The sequence below is a fragment of the Tympanuchus pallidicinctus genome, unplaced genomic scaffold, assembly GCF_026119805.1.
Source record: "Tympanuchus pallidicinctus isolate F22 unplaced genomic scaffold, pur_lepc_1.0 scaffold4, whole genome shotgun sequence".
Lineage (NCBI taxonomy): Eukaryota > Metazoa > Chordata > Aves > Galliformes > Phasianidae > Tympanuchus > Tympanuchus pallidicinctus.
Window position 1 is genome coordinate 42,519,358 of NW_026294758.1, and position 13,640 is coordinate 42,532,997.

A 13,640-nucleotide genomic window follows, 5' to 3' on the forward strand; every position below is an offset into this window, starting at 1 on the left:
CAATGCCTCCTGTTTTATTATGTTGTCCCATGATATCAGAGATGGATGTTGGTGGTATGACAGCAGATGTTGAACCTTCCTGACAGTATTCTATTACGTGTTGTTGTCGAGTGACAGATGGCAGCGCAGGGCAGTCAGACACAATGGCATCTGGCATGAAGTACATCTAAAGCAAGCATGAAATTAAATTTTTTTTCCCCTGTGCAGAAAAAGCTGCATCCATTGACATTCGTTGACTCTTGCTAAATATTTACGGAGACCGAAGAATGGATGTGAGCAGTGTGAGGTGATGGCTAGCACATTTCAGCAGTGGCAATTGTAGCAAAGCATCATCTTTACTGGTGCAGATTTTGATGAGCATGGTGTGCAAGCTCTTTTCATTGCTGGTGAGAATACGTAGCCAGTTGTAGTGACGGTTGCTGGAAGATAATGTTGCGTAGCTGACAATGTGCTCTATCAAGCAGTGTTAGTGCGCTCATTGTGTTTGTTACAGTTTCCATGTGTCATGGTTCTATGTTTTTGTTTTTGTCTTTTTTTTTTTATGGTTTCAGTATTCCACATCAAAACATCATGTAGTGTACGGGCCATTAAAGTGTCACTGCCCTAATCCCAGGTTCCTATCCCTGTACATTACAGCAGTCACGGGATCTGGCCCTTCCGGGTGGGGGGGGCGCTCTCTTGCTGCCTGGCAGTGGGTGTTTGAGGGTGCTTTCCTGGCCGTTCCAAGCTTTTCAGGTTTGAATCGGTCCCGGGAACTCTCTCTCTCTCATCTTGTCTGATTTATTAATCTCAATTTCAATTAAATTGTATATATTGTGTTATCTTGTACTCCAATATTATAGTAAAATAAGTTTTCCTCCATAGATTGTTGCCGCTGCTCTTTTCCTCCCTTCCTTCCTTCCCATTTTCTGTGGGACCGGGGTGGGGGGGGGAGGGCAGAGGCCTGCCGCCCCTGTCACGGACATAGATTGATCTGGTCAACTCCGTGACACCATGGGAATAAATGGAAGGCATTACTTTTGGGATAGCAAACGTATATTCAACCCAAGAGAATTTGTCTTCACTGAACACAGCCCCGAGAAGCTGAAAGGTTGGGCATCCATGCACTAGTGTGTGTGTGGTGTGTCTGACCCACAAAGACTAGCATCACTGCATGTAATCATTCTCACTGCAGCTTTCATTTGTACAGAATGACTGCTATGATGCTTTAGAATTGTCCAGTTTTTATATAACTAAATGTAAATCAGAATTGCCTTTTTTTTGTTTTGTTTTAGAATGCCTTTTTTTTGCTTTTTGTTTTAGAATGTGCTGGTTATTAATATCTACCTACATCAGATATTTTCATTAAAAACTTTTAAAATTGAGGGCGGAACTTCCAGCCCTCAATTTTCCTATGACTTTGGTAGTTTGGAGGTAAGCAGCTATGTGGAAAGGTCACAACTGCAGTGAAAGGCTGCAGTGGAAATATCTTCGTTCTTGTGGGCGCTGACATCTTATGTTTGAACTAAATGACACCAAAGTTTATACTGCTGAACTCAGCTTCAGTTTATTTAGCCAAATTTCTAGTAAAGCTGTGCTCTGTCTTGTTGATTCCTGATTTCTTTTTAGATGTAGAGTTGTTGCTGTGTTGTTTGTTTGTTTGGCTAAAGCTTGACTCCTGACCAAGATACCAATCTCACTCTGGAAAAACTCAATCTTTTATGCAAAGCATAAAAGCATGGATCATATTTAAAGCTCAGGTATGTTTGAAATAATATGTAAGCGCAAAAAAGTCAACTGCTACTTAAGTATTCTGTTTATATATATATATATATAATTTATATGCATATATATTAACAACAAAACAGAATTGTTGAATTCTGCCCTTACATGACTATCATCTAATAGTTTGAAGGAAAAGTGTCCTAAGCAACAAAGTTGTAAGAATCACTTCTTATTTTTTGTTTTGTTCATAGAGCTTCTGTTTGAAGTTTTGAAACGTGTGTTGCCCCAAAGATGATCAGAGGTCTGGAGCACCTCCCCTATGAAGACAGGCTGAGGGAGCTGGGCTTGTTCAGCCTGGAGAAAAGAAGGCTGTGGGGTGACCTCATTGCGGCCTTTCAGTACCTAAAGGGAGCCTACAAACAGGAGGGGAATCAACTCTTTGAAAGGGTTGATAACTGCAGGACAAGGGGAAATGGTTTTAAGTTGAGGGAGGGAAGATTGAGATTGGATGTCAGAGGGAAATTCTTTACTGTGAGAGTGTTGAGGTGCTGGAACAGGCTGCCCAGGGAGGTTGTGGATGCCCCATCCCTGGAGGTGTTCAAGGGCAGACTGGATGTGGCCCTGGGCAGCCTGGTCTGGTATTAAATGGGGAGGTTGGTGGCCCTGCATGTGATGGGAGCGTTGGCAATTCATGATCCTTGAGGTCTCTTCCAACCTGGTCATTCTGTGATTGCCAAGTAACACTTGGCTTACTCTAGATGAATGAAATGAGTTTTAAAATTTGAACATATTTTTAACTGAGCTGTATTATCAACTGAACTTTTACAACTTCAGATCAGTAAGCTTGCACTGTTGTCTCCATCATTTTTTTTTTTGTGATGTTATTATTTCTGATATTTGATGCTTCAAGGGTGGTTTTAGGTGTGTATGTAAGGGGAAATTATTAAAAGCAGCAAAATGAAATCCAAATAATCTGTTATGGAGGTATTCTATGATATGTGGAGAATGATTGCACTTCTGGGAAGCAGCAATGTTGAGAAACTAAAAATGGAATCTAAAAATGTTATCTTTCTGATAGTGTGAAATGGAATTCTGATAGTAAACTATAGTGTAATTCTGTTCTGTAGCTCAAATTACAGGCTATGAGTTAATTTGAACAAATTCTTCATAAAGTAATGTTAGAACAAAAGCCATCAGTTTTCATGAGACTTGGCAGGCGCAGGTTTGAGGCTAGCAATTTTGTTCTTAGCTGAACCATAATGTGTGCTTCTCAGAATCTTAATCTGGAGCCATGAGAAACATGTCCAGTTCCACGAGTTAACACACTGCATGAGAGAAATGTGAATTTGAATCAGCAAGGAAAACATTATGAAAACTGATGTTCAGAAGAAATCACAGAGGTTTTGCTTTTTAGTGGTTTTATGTATGAGCCAGAGATGGTAACTATTTCTGCTTGGAAAATCAAAATGATTCAAGTTCTCAAAAAGCTGTTAAAATCAGCCGCGTGTTCAAGTTCCTGAACTATTTTGGGAGGAATCTCTATTGTATTCTTTAATAATTATCAGCCTTCAGGAAGGCTGAACTCTAAGGAAGCTAAGCTTTGCTGTTTTCATGCTCTGTGTTGCATCGTAACTTGTTTTTTCTACTGTTTGCAGATTCACTTATGGATCATAGTAACAATAGGAATTCATGTTGAATTACTTGTCGAAATTGCCTCTGAGTTTTCTTCAGCATTGTTGCTTTCTGTAGTACTGCCTCAGCCTGTTTCCATGTGCAGCTCCTCCTTCTAGACTAAGTACTCTTTAATCCCAGTCATTAAAGGCAATGTTTTCTTTTTCTTCTGTTTTGCTTTCCACTAGTTCTAATGAAATCTTCACCCATGAATAATTATGTTCATTTCTTGGGTATTGATTAGAAATTGAATTGGGGAAAAAAAAAAAAAAAAAAAAGAAACAAGTTTAATGATAGTCTTTTGATGACAACTGTTTTTCATTATGTTTAGTTGGCAAATTCTTAATATAAAGAATGTTTGGGTGATCTCTTAAAAACTAATCACTGTGGCATGTGAGCAAGCTTCCGTAACTGTGCTCTAATTTTTATTAATACCTTTTTAAAATTGCAAAAATGACATATATATGTACATTTTAAACAGAGATAGGTTTCATGTTGAGAAGTTTACAATGATACAGATCTTTCCAGTTCCATGCATTTATAGTAGCTCTGTGGTAGTGGCTGAATTTATTTCAGACTACTTGAAAGAAAGCTAAAGAAATAAAAATTAAGACTTGAAAACTCTCAGTATTTTTGTAATACAAATATAGAGTGAGTAGAGAACTGACAGTTGATAGTGTAGTATTTGTATTTCATTTAATACTGAGGATGTTGTTGTCCTCAAGGAGAGCTCCAAAGGAGCATGATAAATGGAAAGAAAAAAAAAGAAGAAAATGTCTGTGAAAAGTCTTGACTTTAGCACTGAGTAGATGAAACAAGCAGGTAAAAAACCTAAAATGAGGAATCTTACTGAAATTAACCCCACTAAAGTGGGATTATCCTATCATTTTGTTGCTTTAGAGTCAGTCATGTTCCTGTGCTGCACGTCTCAAGATATTTCCTGTTTCACTGATGTTTTTGTTCTTGGCTTGGTCAGGTCAACAGAAAGGAAGTATGTTGTCCTTTTGTATCATTGAGAAAAGTGGTCAGGAGCTTGCATCTTGCTGTAATGATAGCATATTGCTGATTTGTAGCTGTTGGCTTGTATTAAGCTGCCACCACCAAAGGCCTGTAGTTTAAAATGTATAGCCACTAATTTCTTTGGAATTGTTAATGTAACACTGGCTAAGGGCTGAGGGGAAATGAATGTACGTAAAGTAGTGTAATACAGAAGAATATCTAAATTCTGATCAAATAATATTTTTAATACTTGATTCCATTTGCTAATCAATCTATGTGGTGACTCCTGGCGTCTAGAAACTAGTGGCAGTATCCAAATGAAGACCATATAGAAAGCCTCTTTCATAGTCCTATTCCAAAGTATGGATATTGCAGATCAGCTTCGTTTCCCTATACCTCCTTATACCTCCCCTCCTCTTATCTTTAAAAAGTTGCAGTCCACAGCTGCTTAAGACATCATAGGTGACGCTGTAAATATGAAAGAAAGGAGAAAGAAATCCTAGCGTCAGAAATGCATCCTGTTATTACCAGGACAAGCAGTTGTTTCTACTTTCTACTAGTGTATTAAAAATGTAGTAACTGGTAAATCTCTGTAGTAATTTTAAAGTGACTCCGATTTTATTTTTCATGAGGCTTTATATGTAAATGGTGGTCTACTGTGAATGGTTTCTGCTGTTATTGCTAAGGAATGCTCAAACTGGTTTTTTTTTCTCTGTTTATATACTTGTCTGTTTATGTTTATTGTTGTCTGAGCTGAACTTTCTTGGATTTGGAAAATGGAAGTATCTCTAATTTATTGAAAACTTTTCAAACTGGCTTACATCTTAAACAAAAAAAACAAAACAAAACAAAAAAAAAAAATTAAAAAGTTGTTAAATAGAACAGTGGTCCAAGAAAAAAAATGATGGTATGATTCAGGAAAAGTCTTTTTAAGACAGCTTTATTTTATCAAGTATTCTGCCATTTTTTTAATTATTTTTTTTTTTACAGATTTGCAGGAAAGTCAGTTTTTGTCATGCCATCTAGTGGCAGGTTTATTTTCATTCTTGTGTTAAATACTCATACTGACCTGTTCTCTGGATGTGGCATAAAAATCTTAAGATTCAGCACTAGCCAGTGTATGTACTGAGGAACACCACTGTTAAACTGTTTCACTTGGTTCCAAATTAACTGTTAAATGTTTTTTTTTTTTTTTTTTTTTTTCTCCCCTCCCAATGAATAGAAAATATATGGAAAAACTGTGTAGGGTTTTCTTTCTTTTTTTTTTCTTCCTTTTTTTTTTTTTTTTTTTTTTTTTGACCCCACTGTCAGTATATCAGGACAAGGATATACCTTGGGACTTGCTTCAGCATGCACTCAAGTCAGCAGAAGAAAGTGGATAAGGGTTTGCATTGTCTGTGTCTGTGTCTATGTAAATAAAAGAAGTTCTATTAATCCGCTGGAGATTTTTGAATTATATAGGTCACAAATATGGCTGACTTAGTTGCACACAGCATTAGATTGGAAAGAAATTGTGCTTCTGGCATAAACTGACGTAAATAAGCACCCTTTGAAGCTGGTTATGGCAATGCAACTATATCTTCTGGATGTGATGAGGCGCTGAAAATGCAGTCTTTAGTAGGCTTTAGCTATGTGTGCAAGAGTGCCTGTTCTTATCTTCGGGCTGCTTCTGTACTCCAGGATCTAGATAAACATTACAAACCACTTGATTTTTGTTTTTTTTTAAATACATGTATGCATGTAATATATGCACACATTTATGACTTTACATGTTAAAAATGTATTTTATGTAACTCTTCACTCTATATTTTCTGTTGTTGAGCTGGCTAATTCATAAGTAAATTTGTAACAGGCTGCTTAGAAGAAAGTGAGTGTTTTCTGAGTGCTTTTGAAACATTTTATATTTTGGCAAGAACTTGACAAATCTCAGAACTTGATCTGAGGGAAACTATTTTGGGTATTTCAATTCAGTGTTTTCATTTATACTTGAGCATCATATACTTGTTTGAGTTGGAAGGAATTCTTAAAGGCTTTCTGATCTGTTCTTCCACTCCTACTGCTGGATCAGAGCCCTGTCTCACCCTGACCTTGAATGTCTCCATGGCTGAGGGATCCACCACACCTCTGGGCAACCTGAGGTCAGTGCCTGACCATGCTTATCCTAAGAAACTTATTCCTTAGATCCAATCTAAATCTCCTCTCTTTTAGTTTGAACCATTTCCCCTTGTCCTGTCACCACAGGCCCTGCTAAAGAGTCTGTCCCCTTCTTTCTTACACCGCTTTAGATTCTGATACTTCAGCTTAGAGGAGCATTTGATGAATATGAATAGCAGGAAACAAAATTCATCAGGAGACAGACTGTTGTGGTCCTTGCTGAGTGTGTGGAGGCAAGAAGAGATCCATTTGAGTTGTGTTTTTCTACATTGATACGGACTGCTGGTTGCTGCTGTTCTCTGCAAATATCTGACAGTTCAAACATCAGATAAAAAATCAGTTTCTTTCCATATAAAAAAAGGAAGCATTCTCAAAAAAGCTGCCATTGTGTTTTATGTATGTTGCTGAATTCTTCCTCCTGTCTCTGGAAATGGATCAAGGAGGCAAACAGTCTTCAGAGAAGTGCTTTATTATAAAACTGACTTTTATCATTGTCTGGAGTGAGACATGGATACGAGTGAAACAGGGTTTTTGTTTGGGATATTTGTTCCTGTTGGCATCTATACCGCTTTTGGAAACTTGGTTCCACTCTTCTCAGATCACATGTCATTTTATCTGCTTCTGACTTGATTACTGTACTTTTCAGAGTAGTCCTTATCCCTGTCTACCATAATATAGGCAGTTAACTTACTTTGAAAGAGAGCATTTAAGCAGTCTGTTAATGATTTTTCTTTAAATACATTTATAGTACTTCTTGGCCATGGTAGCTGCAGGCAAAAATAATAGCAGTTGCAGTATTTCAAAACGTGATGTAGTAATGTGTTCAACTGTTCAGCAGTTACTCTGAATGGATATTTTCCCTTAGTTAAAAATAAAAGTAAAGTAATGTTTTTTGGAAGGTGGATCACTGCTCATGAATATCTCCTGTAGAGGAGAAAGATTATCTGATCCATTATTGCCATTTGATTATTCTGATAAATTTGCAGGGAAATTTAAAATTCATGAAGCCTAGGTTTGTCTTCTGAAGTACTGCTGAATGTTAGCTTATATCTCATGTTATCGTGCTTGGGGTAAATATCACAAACTCTTTATCTTTCATCTCACCAGGAGTGAACTCTTAATAATATTGCAGGTGTGTGCGTTGTCTTTAGTAAGTGGATAACTTTAAGCTGTAATTGGTGTAAATTCAGCTACTTACACAAGGGTGGTACTTAAGAAACTTAAATTGCTTTCTTGTATTATTGTTGTTCTGCAAACATTTCTTTTTTTGAAAGTTTGTTGCAGGCATTATAGTGCTTGTATTATTTGTGGTAAAATATACTAGGAATGTTGTATAAGTTTTGTATCATTTTATTCCTTTGCATACCACTTTCAATGAGGTGTAAGACTGTATTCCCCTCAGTAATCAGTGAAAGTTGAAGAGGCTGGAGAGGAGAAAAATCTGTTTTATACTTACCATTAAACTATACTCTAGTGTAGTGAGCCTTTGGAAAATGTGTTTGGGTGATGATTTGCACTGAAAGCATGACTATGAATAATCCAGTAATTACTCCGTATTGAAGAATAAATGCTGCCTGGTAAAAGTGAATTTCTACTGTGTTACATAAAGAGTACCTGAGCACACACAGACTATTAATTGAAACACTTTCTTTCTTTTCCAGGAAAATTTTGAAGATGCTTTTGAAAACATCCCTGTGTAAGTAACAATTTAAAAATTGTGGGCTTGTTTTTTAAACTGTGTACAGCAATGAAATACTCTGTGCACGCCTTCTCACTGAAAAATGGTTCTGTATGCACCAACTTCATATTTTCTAGAGCAGTTACAAGTTCTCAAGAGCTGGGAAATGGAAGTGTAATTAGGTTGATGTATATGATGAAGTGCTTGTCAACAAATGAGAAAGTTGTGAAGAATTAACATAACAATTTTAGTAACTTTGCTGTACGCTGACAGCTGCAGGCATATTTCTGTATGGTGAGCAAAAGATAATTTACATAGGTTGAAAAAGTTTGGATAAGACATTATACTTGACCACCAAGGCAATGCTTTTGAATGGAAATTGCAACACCAACTGTTGCTCAGGTATTGTTCCTTAATGTAGGTAGGTACACATATATACATCTACATATATTTTTATATATATATTCTGTCTATAATAAATGTGTGTATATATAAATATATATATTATATACCTATATATATATATACTAAAACCAATTTTCCAGTTCTTTAGACTTCACAGATTTGAGTTCAGCCTGCTTTAGTAACGTAGGACCACATGCAGTTCTTGTGGAGTAGTATTTGAGAGATCACAAAGTGAACTTCATAACCTATGTTTATGGCTATTAGAAAAGGAAAACAGCTGGACAGCTATGCAACAGATTCTGTTTTTCAGGGCTAGGAGAACACGCAGTGTGACTAACTGCATTCACTGAGCTCTTAGTTGTTTTTCTGATTTTTTTTTTTTTTTTCTGATTACTTCAGTATTTTATGTAGAAAAAAATGCATAAATTCATCTTCACGTCTCAAGAATTGTTTACGTTTATGGAACAGCTACATCAAAAAAACTGTAGGTACATAGTATGGACAAGAATGGCATTTGAACAAACTCTGAAATTATATGTCATGATTGCATATGCTGTTAAAATGGTCTGTACTAAAAAAACTGTCATAGATGGAAAGGGCAGCGTGTGTCATCCTTTTGGAAGCCTAGCATGCTGGCTTGTCATGAGGTGTGCATTGTGTGCTGAACATTCTTCATGGAGTGTGTCTTCTCTTTCTTTGGTTAGTTGAGTAGCACAAATATGAGATGGCAGTTTTAGCCCTGAAATAATTTTGGGATTAATCTTTGTCATACTCACTGACAGGCTACTGAACCAGTGAAGACCTCACTTTTTGTAGCTGTCAAGAGGATACCTACTAAAGTGCGCTGTGTTCAGACTCATGAACGCTGCTCAGGTGTACTTGGCAGTGCCTCTTCTAAACAGACAGCTGTTTAAATAAAGCTTTTGCAATAAGAGAGTTGTGCTTTCCAATTCGCTGAAGTGAAGTACTGGGCTTCTCAAGTCCAACAGAATGTATAGATTAACAAGCAAGTATATGAGGTTTTCCAACATTGGGTTCTGAATGTCATTATTTTTTGACTGTTTTGATGGACTTAAGCATGAATGAAGGGGCTAGTAATATTCAAGAGAAAGTATTCATAGTTTTCTATGCATACATCTAAAATGTCTGCCATTAGTCCAACGATGTATGGTTTTCAAAATTACTATGAAATCCTGTGGTTTTTTGTATTTTTTTTTTAAGCTTTTTCTTCCAAAGAGGAAGAATTACTTGGAGCTGAATTTTAGTAGTTTTGAACTACTATTTTGTTCCATTTGAGTTATGTGGTGGCAGTTAACTGGTGAAAGGTACCAGGAATACATGTCTGAGCAGCACTGTTCTTCCAACTATTGTGATTTTTTTTTTTTTAGTACAATTTAGAAATTTGGATTCAATTGTAATATTAATGCAAAACAAGATTTGGAGTGTATAATAGGACTGTAGAAGTGTTATAGTATAGTATGGAAGTTTGTAGTTGTATGGAAGTATTGTTAGTTTTACACACTACTGCTGAGCTTTGAGTACCTTTCATTAGATATTTGCAGGTAGTGAGGAGGCTGTTGAAGGCTTTTGGTTCATCAACAGTATTAAAGGCCTTTAAGTTCTTAACTATCCAGGATAAAAGGAAGGAAGAAGAAATTGCCTACCTAATAAAGTTTTGCAGGGTTCTGAAAAGCATTAGTGATTTACAGTGTCAGCTTCTAATTTCAGTTAAACATTCTGCTGAAGCTACAGTAAGTTTCAGGTATTTCTGTTAGTACTTTCTTCTGGTTCACGTGTGTTTACTGTAGGTGACAGAGGAATGCGCTGTGAGAGTGAACTGAACCTCTTGTCATAGTGATCACTGTCTTACGAACTTACACCTTCCCTTACCAGATGGCTCAAGCTTTCCCTGTACCTGTCCTCATGACCTACTTACCTCTTCTTCCCCCAAGTGCATCTTCCTTACTCCTGGATGGTCAGTGTGCAGTTTCATTTTTCAGCAGATCAATGCAAGTATTGCGCTGTAACTTGTCCCTCATTAGGTCCCTGTTTCATATGTTTCTGCACTACCTCGGTGTTGACTTAAACTGTTTCTTAGGTCTGCTACTGTTCTGTAAACTTTACTTGATTGACAATGGTCAATAAGTTAAGAGATAAAGAGTGTGATCAGACAGTTGGGATAATTAGTGTGCATTATTTGCTTGGAAAATAAAGTTTGTGGAGAAGACTTGTGAAGATTGGAGCAGTAAGAACAGGATATTCTTGGAATACTTGCTGCTGCTGACTTGCTCTATGTTTAGATAATTAGCTACTTTTCAGATGTGGACATTATGTAGAAATACATATATTCTTCTGTATCTGTCCAGGATTTATCACTTAACTAGACTTTCTCCTTCATCAAATTCTTCAAAATGTATAGCTGTTATACAAAGTCTCTACAGAACTTCAAAAAGCCTTGAGACTTTAATGTTCTGGGACTGTTTTGGAATTCTTTAACCTTGTTTTCTTGAAATTCCTTGGTTTCAATATTCAGAGGACACTGCTAAGCAGCTTCGGGAAGGCCTTTCCCAAATCTAGTGTCACACTGGTCATTCTTCGCCTTAATCTGTCTAGATTTAATGGTAATTTTTTCTTTTACTAAAACAGTAATAAAAACTTGGAAACATGACTGCATTGAAACAGTGAATTGCTAGAGGCTCTGTCTTTTGGGAAGCTGCATCTTGTTTTTGATTTTTGCTGTTGATAAAGTTCCTCTTAGAATTTTCCAATGTACCAATGTTTCAATCTCTTCTAATCAGAAAAAAGTCAGAAGGAAGTTAAATGGTTACAACTGTGACAATATATCTGGCATTTATTTGAGTGACTTACTGCAGTTTGATTTTACACAGGTGATTTCTACTAAAATTTAACAAAAATATTTTTTAATATACAATACTGTAGATATAAAACGATTTTGGTGTACTTACAAGGAAAGAGTTTATTCAAGACCAATTTGTTATTTTAGAGAATTCTAAAAGAGTGAGTGGGACCCAACTCATCACAGTATTTTATATACCAGTCTGTAATTCTTTTAATAAAATATCTATAAAGTGCCATTGCTCTGTGTATTGCTTCACAGAATCACAGAATCACCCGGGTTGGAAGGGACCTCAGGAAGTTCTAGCAAATAATTTTGTTACATTATCTTCTCTTTAACTATCTTTATTCACTTTTTAATTTGTTATTATTGCTGAACCATGGATAGGTTGTATAAAATTAAATGCTAAAAGGACAGTGAGTTATCTTCAGAGGGTGAAATCCTTCCCTAAATCTTTAGTACTGGCTGCTGTATCTGTGGATGAGTCTGGGAGGAAATTGGTCTTTGCTCTGATTGTCCAAATGGATTAGATTCTTTATCTAGACTCTTCTGTGATCTTCTACTTGTGCTAGCTGCTGTAGGTATATTCAGCAGCTTTGCTAGTGTCCTTGGTTTACAGAAGTATGAACGGATCATGAAGTGTGAATAGGTTTCTTTATTGACCAGAGCTAAAGTAAGGCTACTAAGTCATTCTGCCATTTTGCTTAGAAGGAACAGTGGCACGTGACGTATCTTCTCTGCTGAATTTACCTACTGAATTTTGTAGGTCTTGGCTAGAATTTTTGGTATGGCATGTTCAACCTCACAAGGAAGATTGGTGGGATAAACATGAAACTAGATCTTTCATGACGTGGTTGTGTTAATTCAGAACTATTTTTGTACTGGCATCTTCTTTTGCAGAATGACTGAGTAACTCGAAACTAAGGGATCTTTCTGTTTTTAAATTTCAAACCTCTGCCAGTAATCAAGTTTTCTAGTGGTAAGCTGCTGCTTACCAGATATTTTGCTCTGCTTCTGTTTGAGTGTCTGCTTGCTTCAAGCACTGTGCAAGTCTGTTTTATAAGGTAACTTGACGTTATTAGCTACAGAAGATCTATAGTTTCAAAGACATGCATGAATACAACAGATTTGTGATTTTTTTTCTTCTAGTTCTTGCTAAAATACTTCACCAGTATCTGAATTTTGTGGTGAGAAAGTTATCAAATATAATTCTATCCTTATTTCTGCTATTTAAATTTGCCCCCAGATTATTCATAAATTCTTCTTACAGAATACAGAAATCCATGTTTTCTGTTGTCAGAATATGGTATTTATTTATTTACCAAGAAGATCATTAAAATGCATGAGCTCTTTCCAGCTTCTCATCATATTATGCCTGGTAATGTACTGACCTTTGTCACTGATAATTTTTGTATGTATTTTCTCCTCTGAAGTTCTCCATCTGTTAGAAACTTACATGAAATGTTGATTATTTTGATTTTTCTTGTTTCATTTAATTTTTCCTTGCAGTGTTATCTTTATGTGACAGGAATAAGTTACCATCAAATTATTGTACTTTCCAATAGTCTCGTGGGTGTGCAATATTTTTCTCTATGGAAAAGGCAAGAAAATATATTCAATTACCACCTGTTTATCAGAGGCTTATTTAAAGGAATAACATCTAAAGTAACAATATTGTGATAGCTCCTTGGATTTATTTTATAGAGGATGCCCTGTAGTTATTTTTGGGAAGAAACGTAAGTCTGCCTGAGTGCTGTAATCAGTTCACTTACAGAGGTAGTCTTCATGTTACTACTCTCTCTATGTAGAAAATCCTGTCACTAGGTTGTGTGTTGTACCATTGATGGGAGAACTGGAAAAATAGTGTGATCTCCTGTAAACATAACTGAGCGATGAAATAGAGGAAATATGGGAGCTAGAATTCTACAGAAAAACAGACCAGTGAGTTTTGGTGAAGAATGGATTTCTTAGAATTTCCTAACCTTACTGATTTCAGCGAAAGTGCCCACATTTTCCTGTTGTAATATCATTCCTTTTGTATTTCCTTTTCCTACCCAAAGCTGGATTCAGCTAATCCTTGATCCTACCAAAGCAGCTCTGTGTGGTATTACTGGGGTGATAGATTAAGGGCCAGAAGTGTTTAAGGAAGTTAGAGCAGGTTATCCTTGTAAT

At 36.3% G+C, this 13,640-nt stretch overlaps 1 protein-coding gene across 1 annotated transcript in view; it reads left to right on the forward strand.

Annotated features, from left to right (window-relative positions):
* The window catches only part of TTC39B (tetratricopeptide repeat domain 39B), an 85,913-nt gene that overhangs the window by 19,135 nt on the left and 53,138 nt on the right, over positions 1-13,640 (forward strand). The window contains exon 2 of the mRNA XM_052701117.1: positions 8,190-8,224. Within this exon, the coding sequence (XP_052557077.1) occupies positions 8,190-8,224 (35 nt within the window). The remainder of the gene's footprint in view (positions 1-8,189; positions 8,225-13,640) is intronic.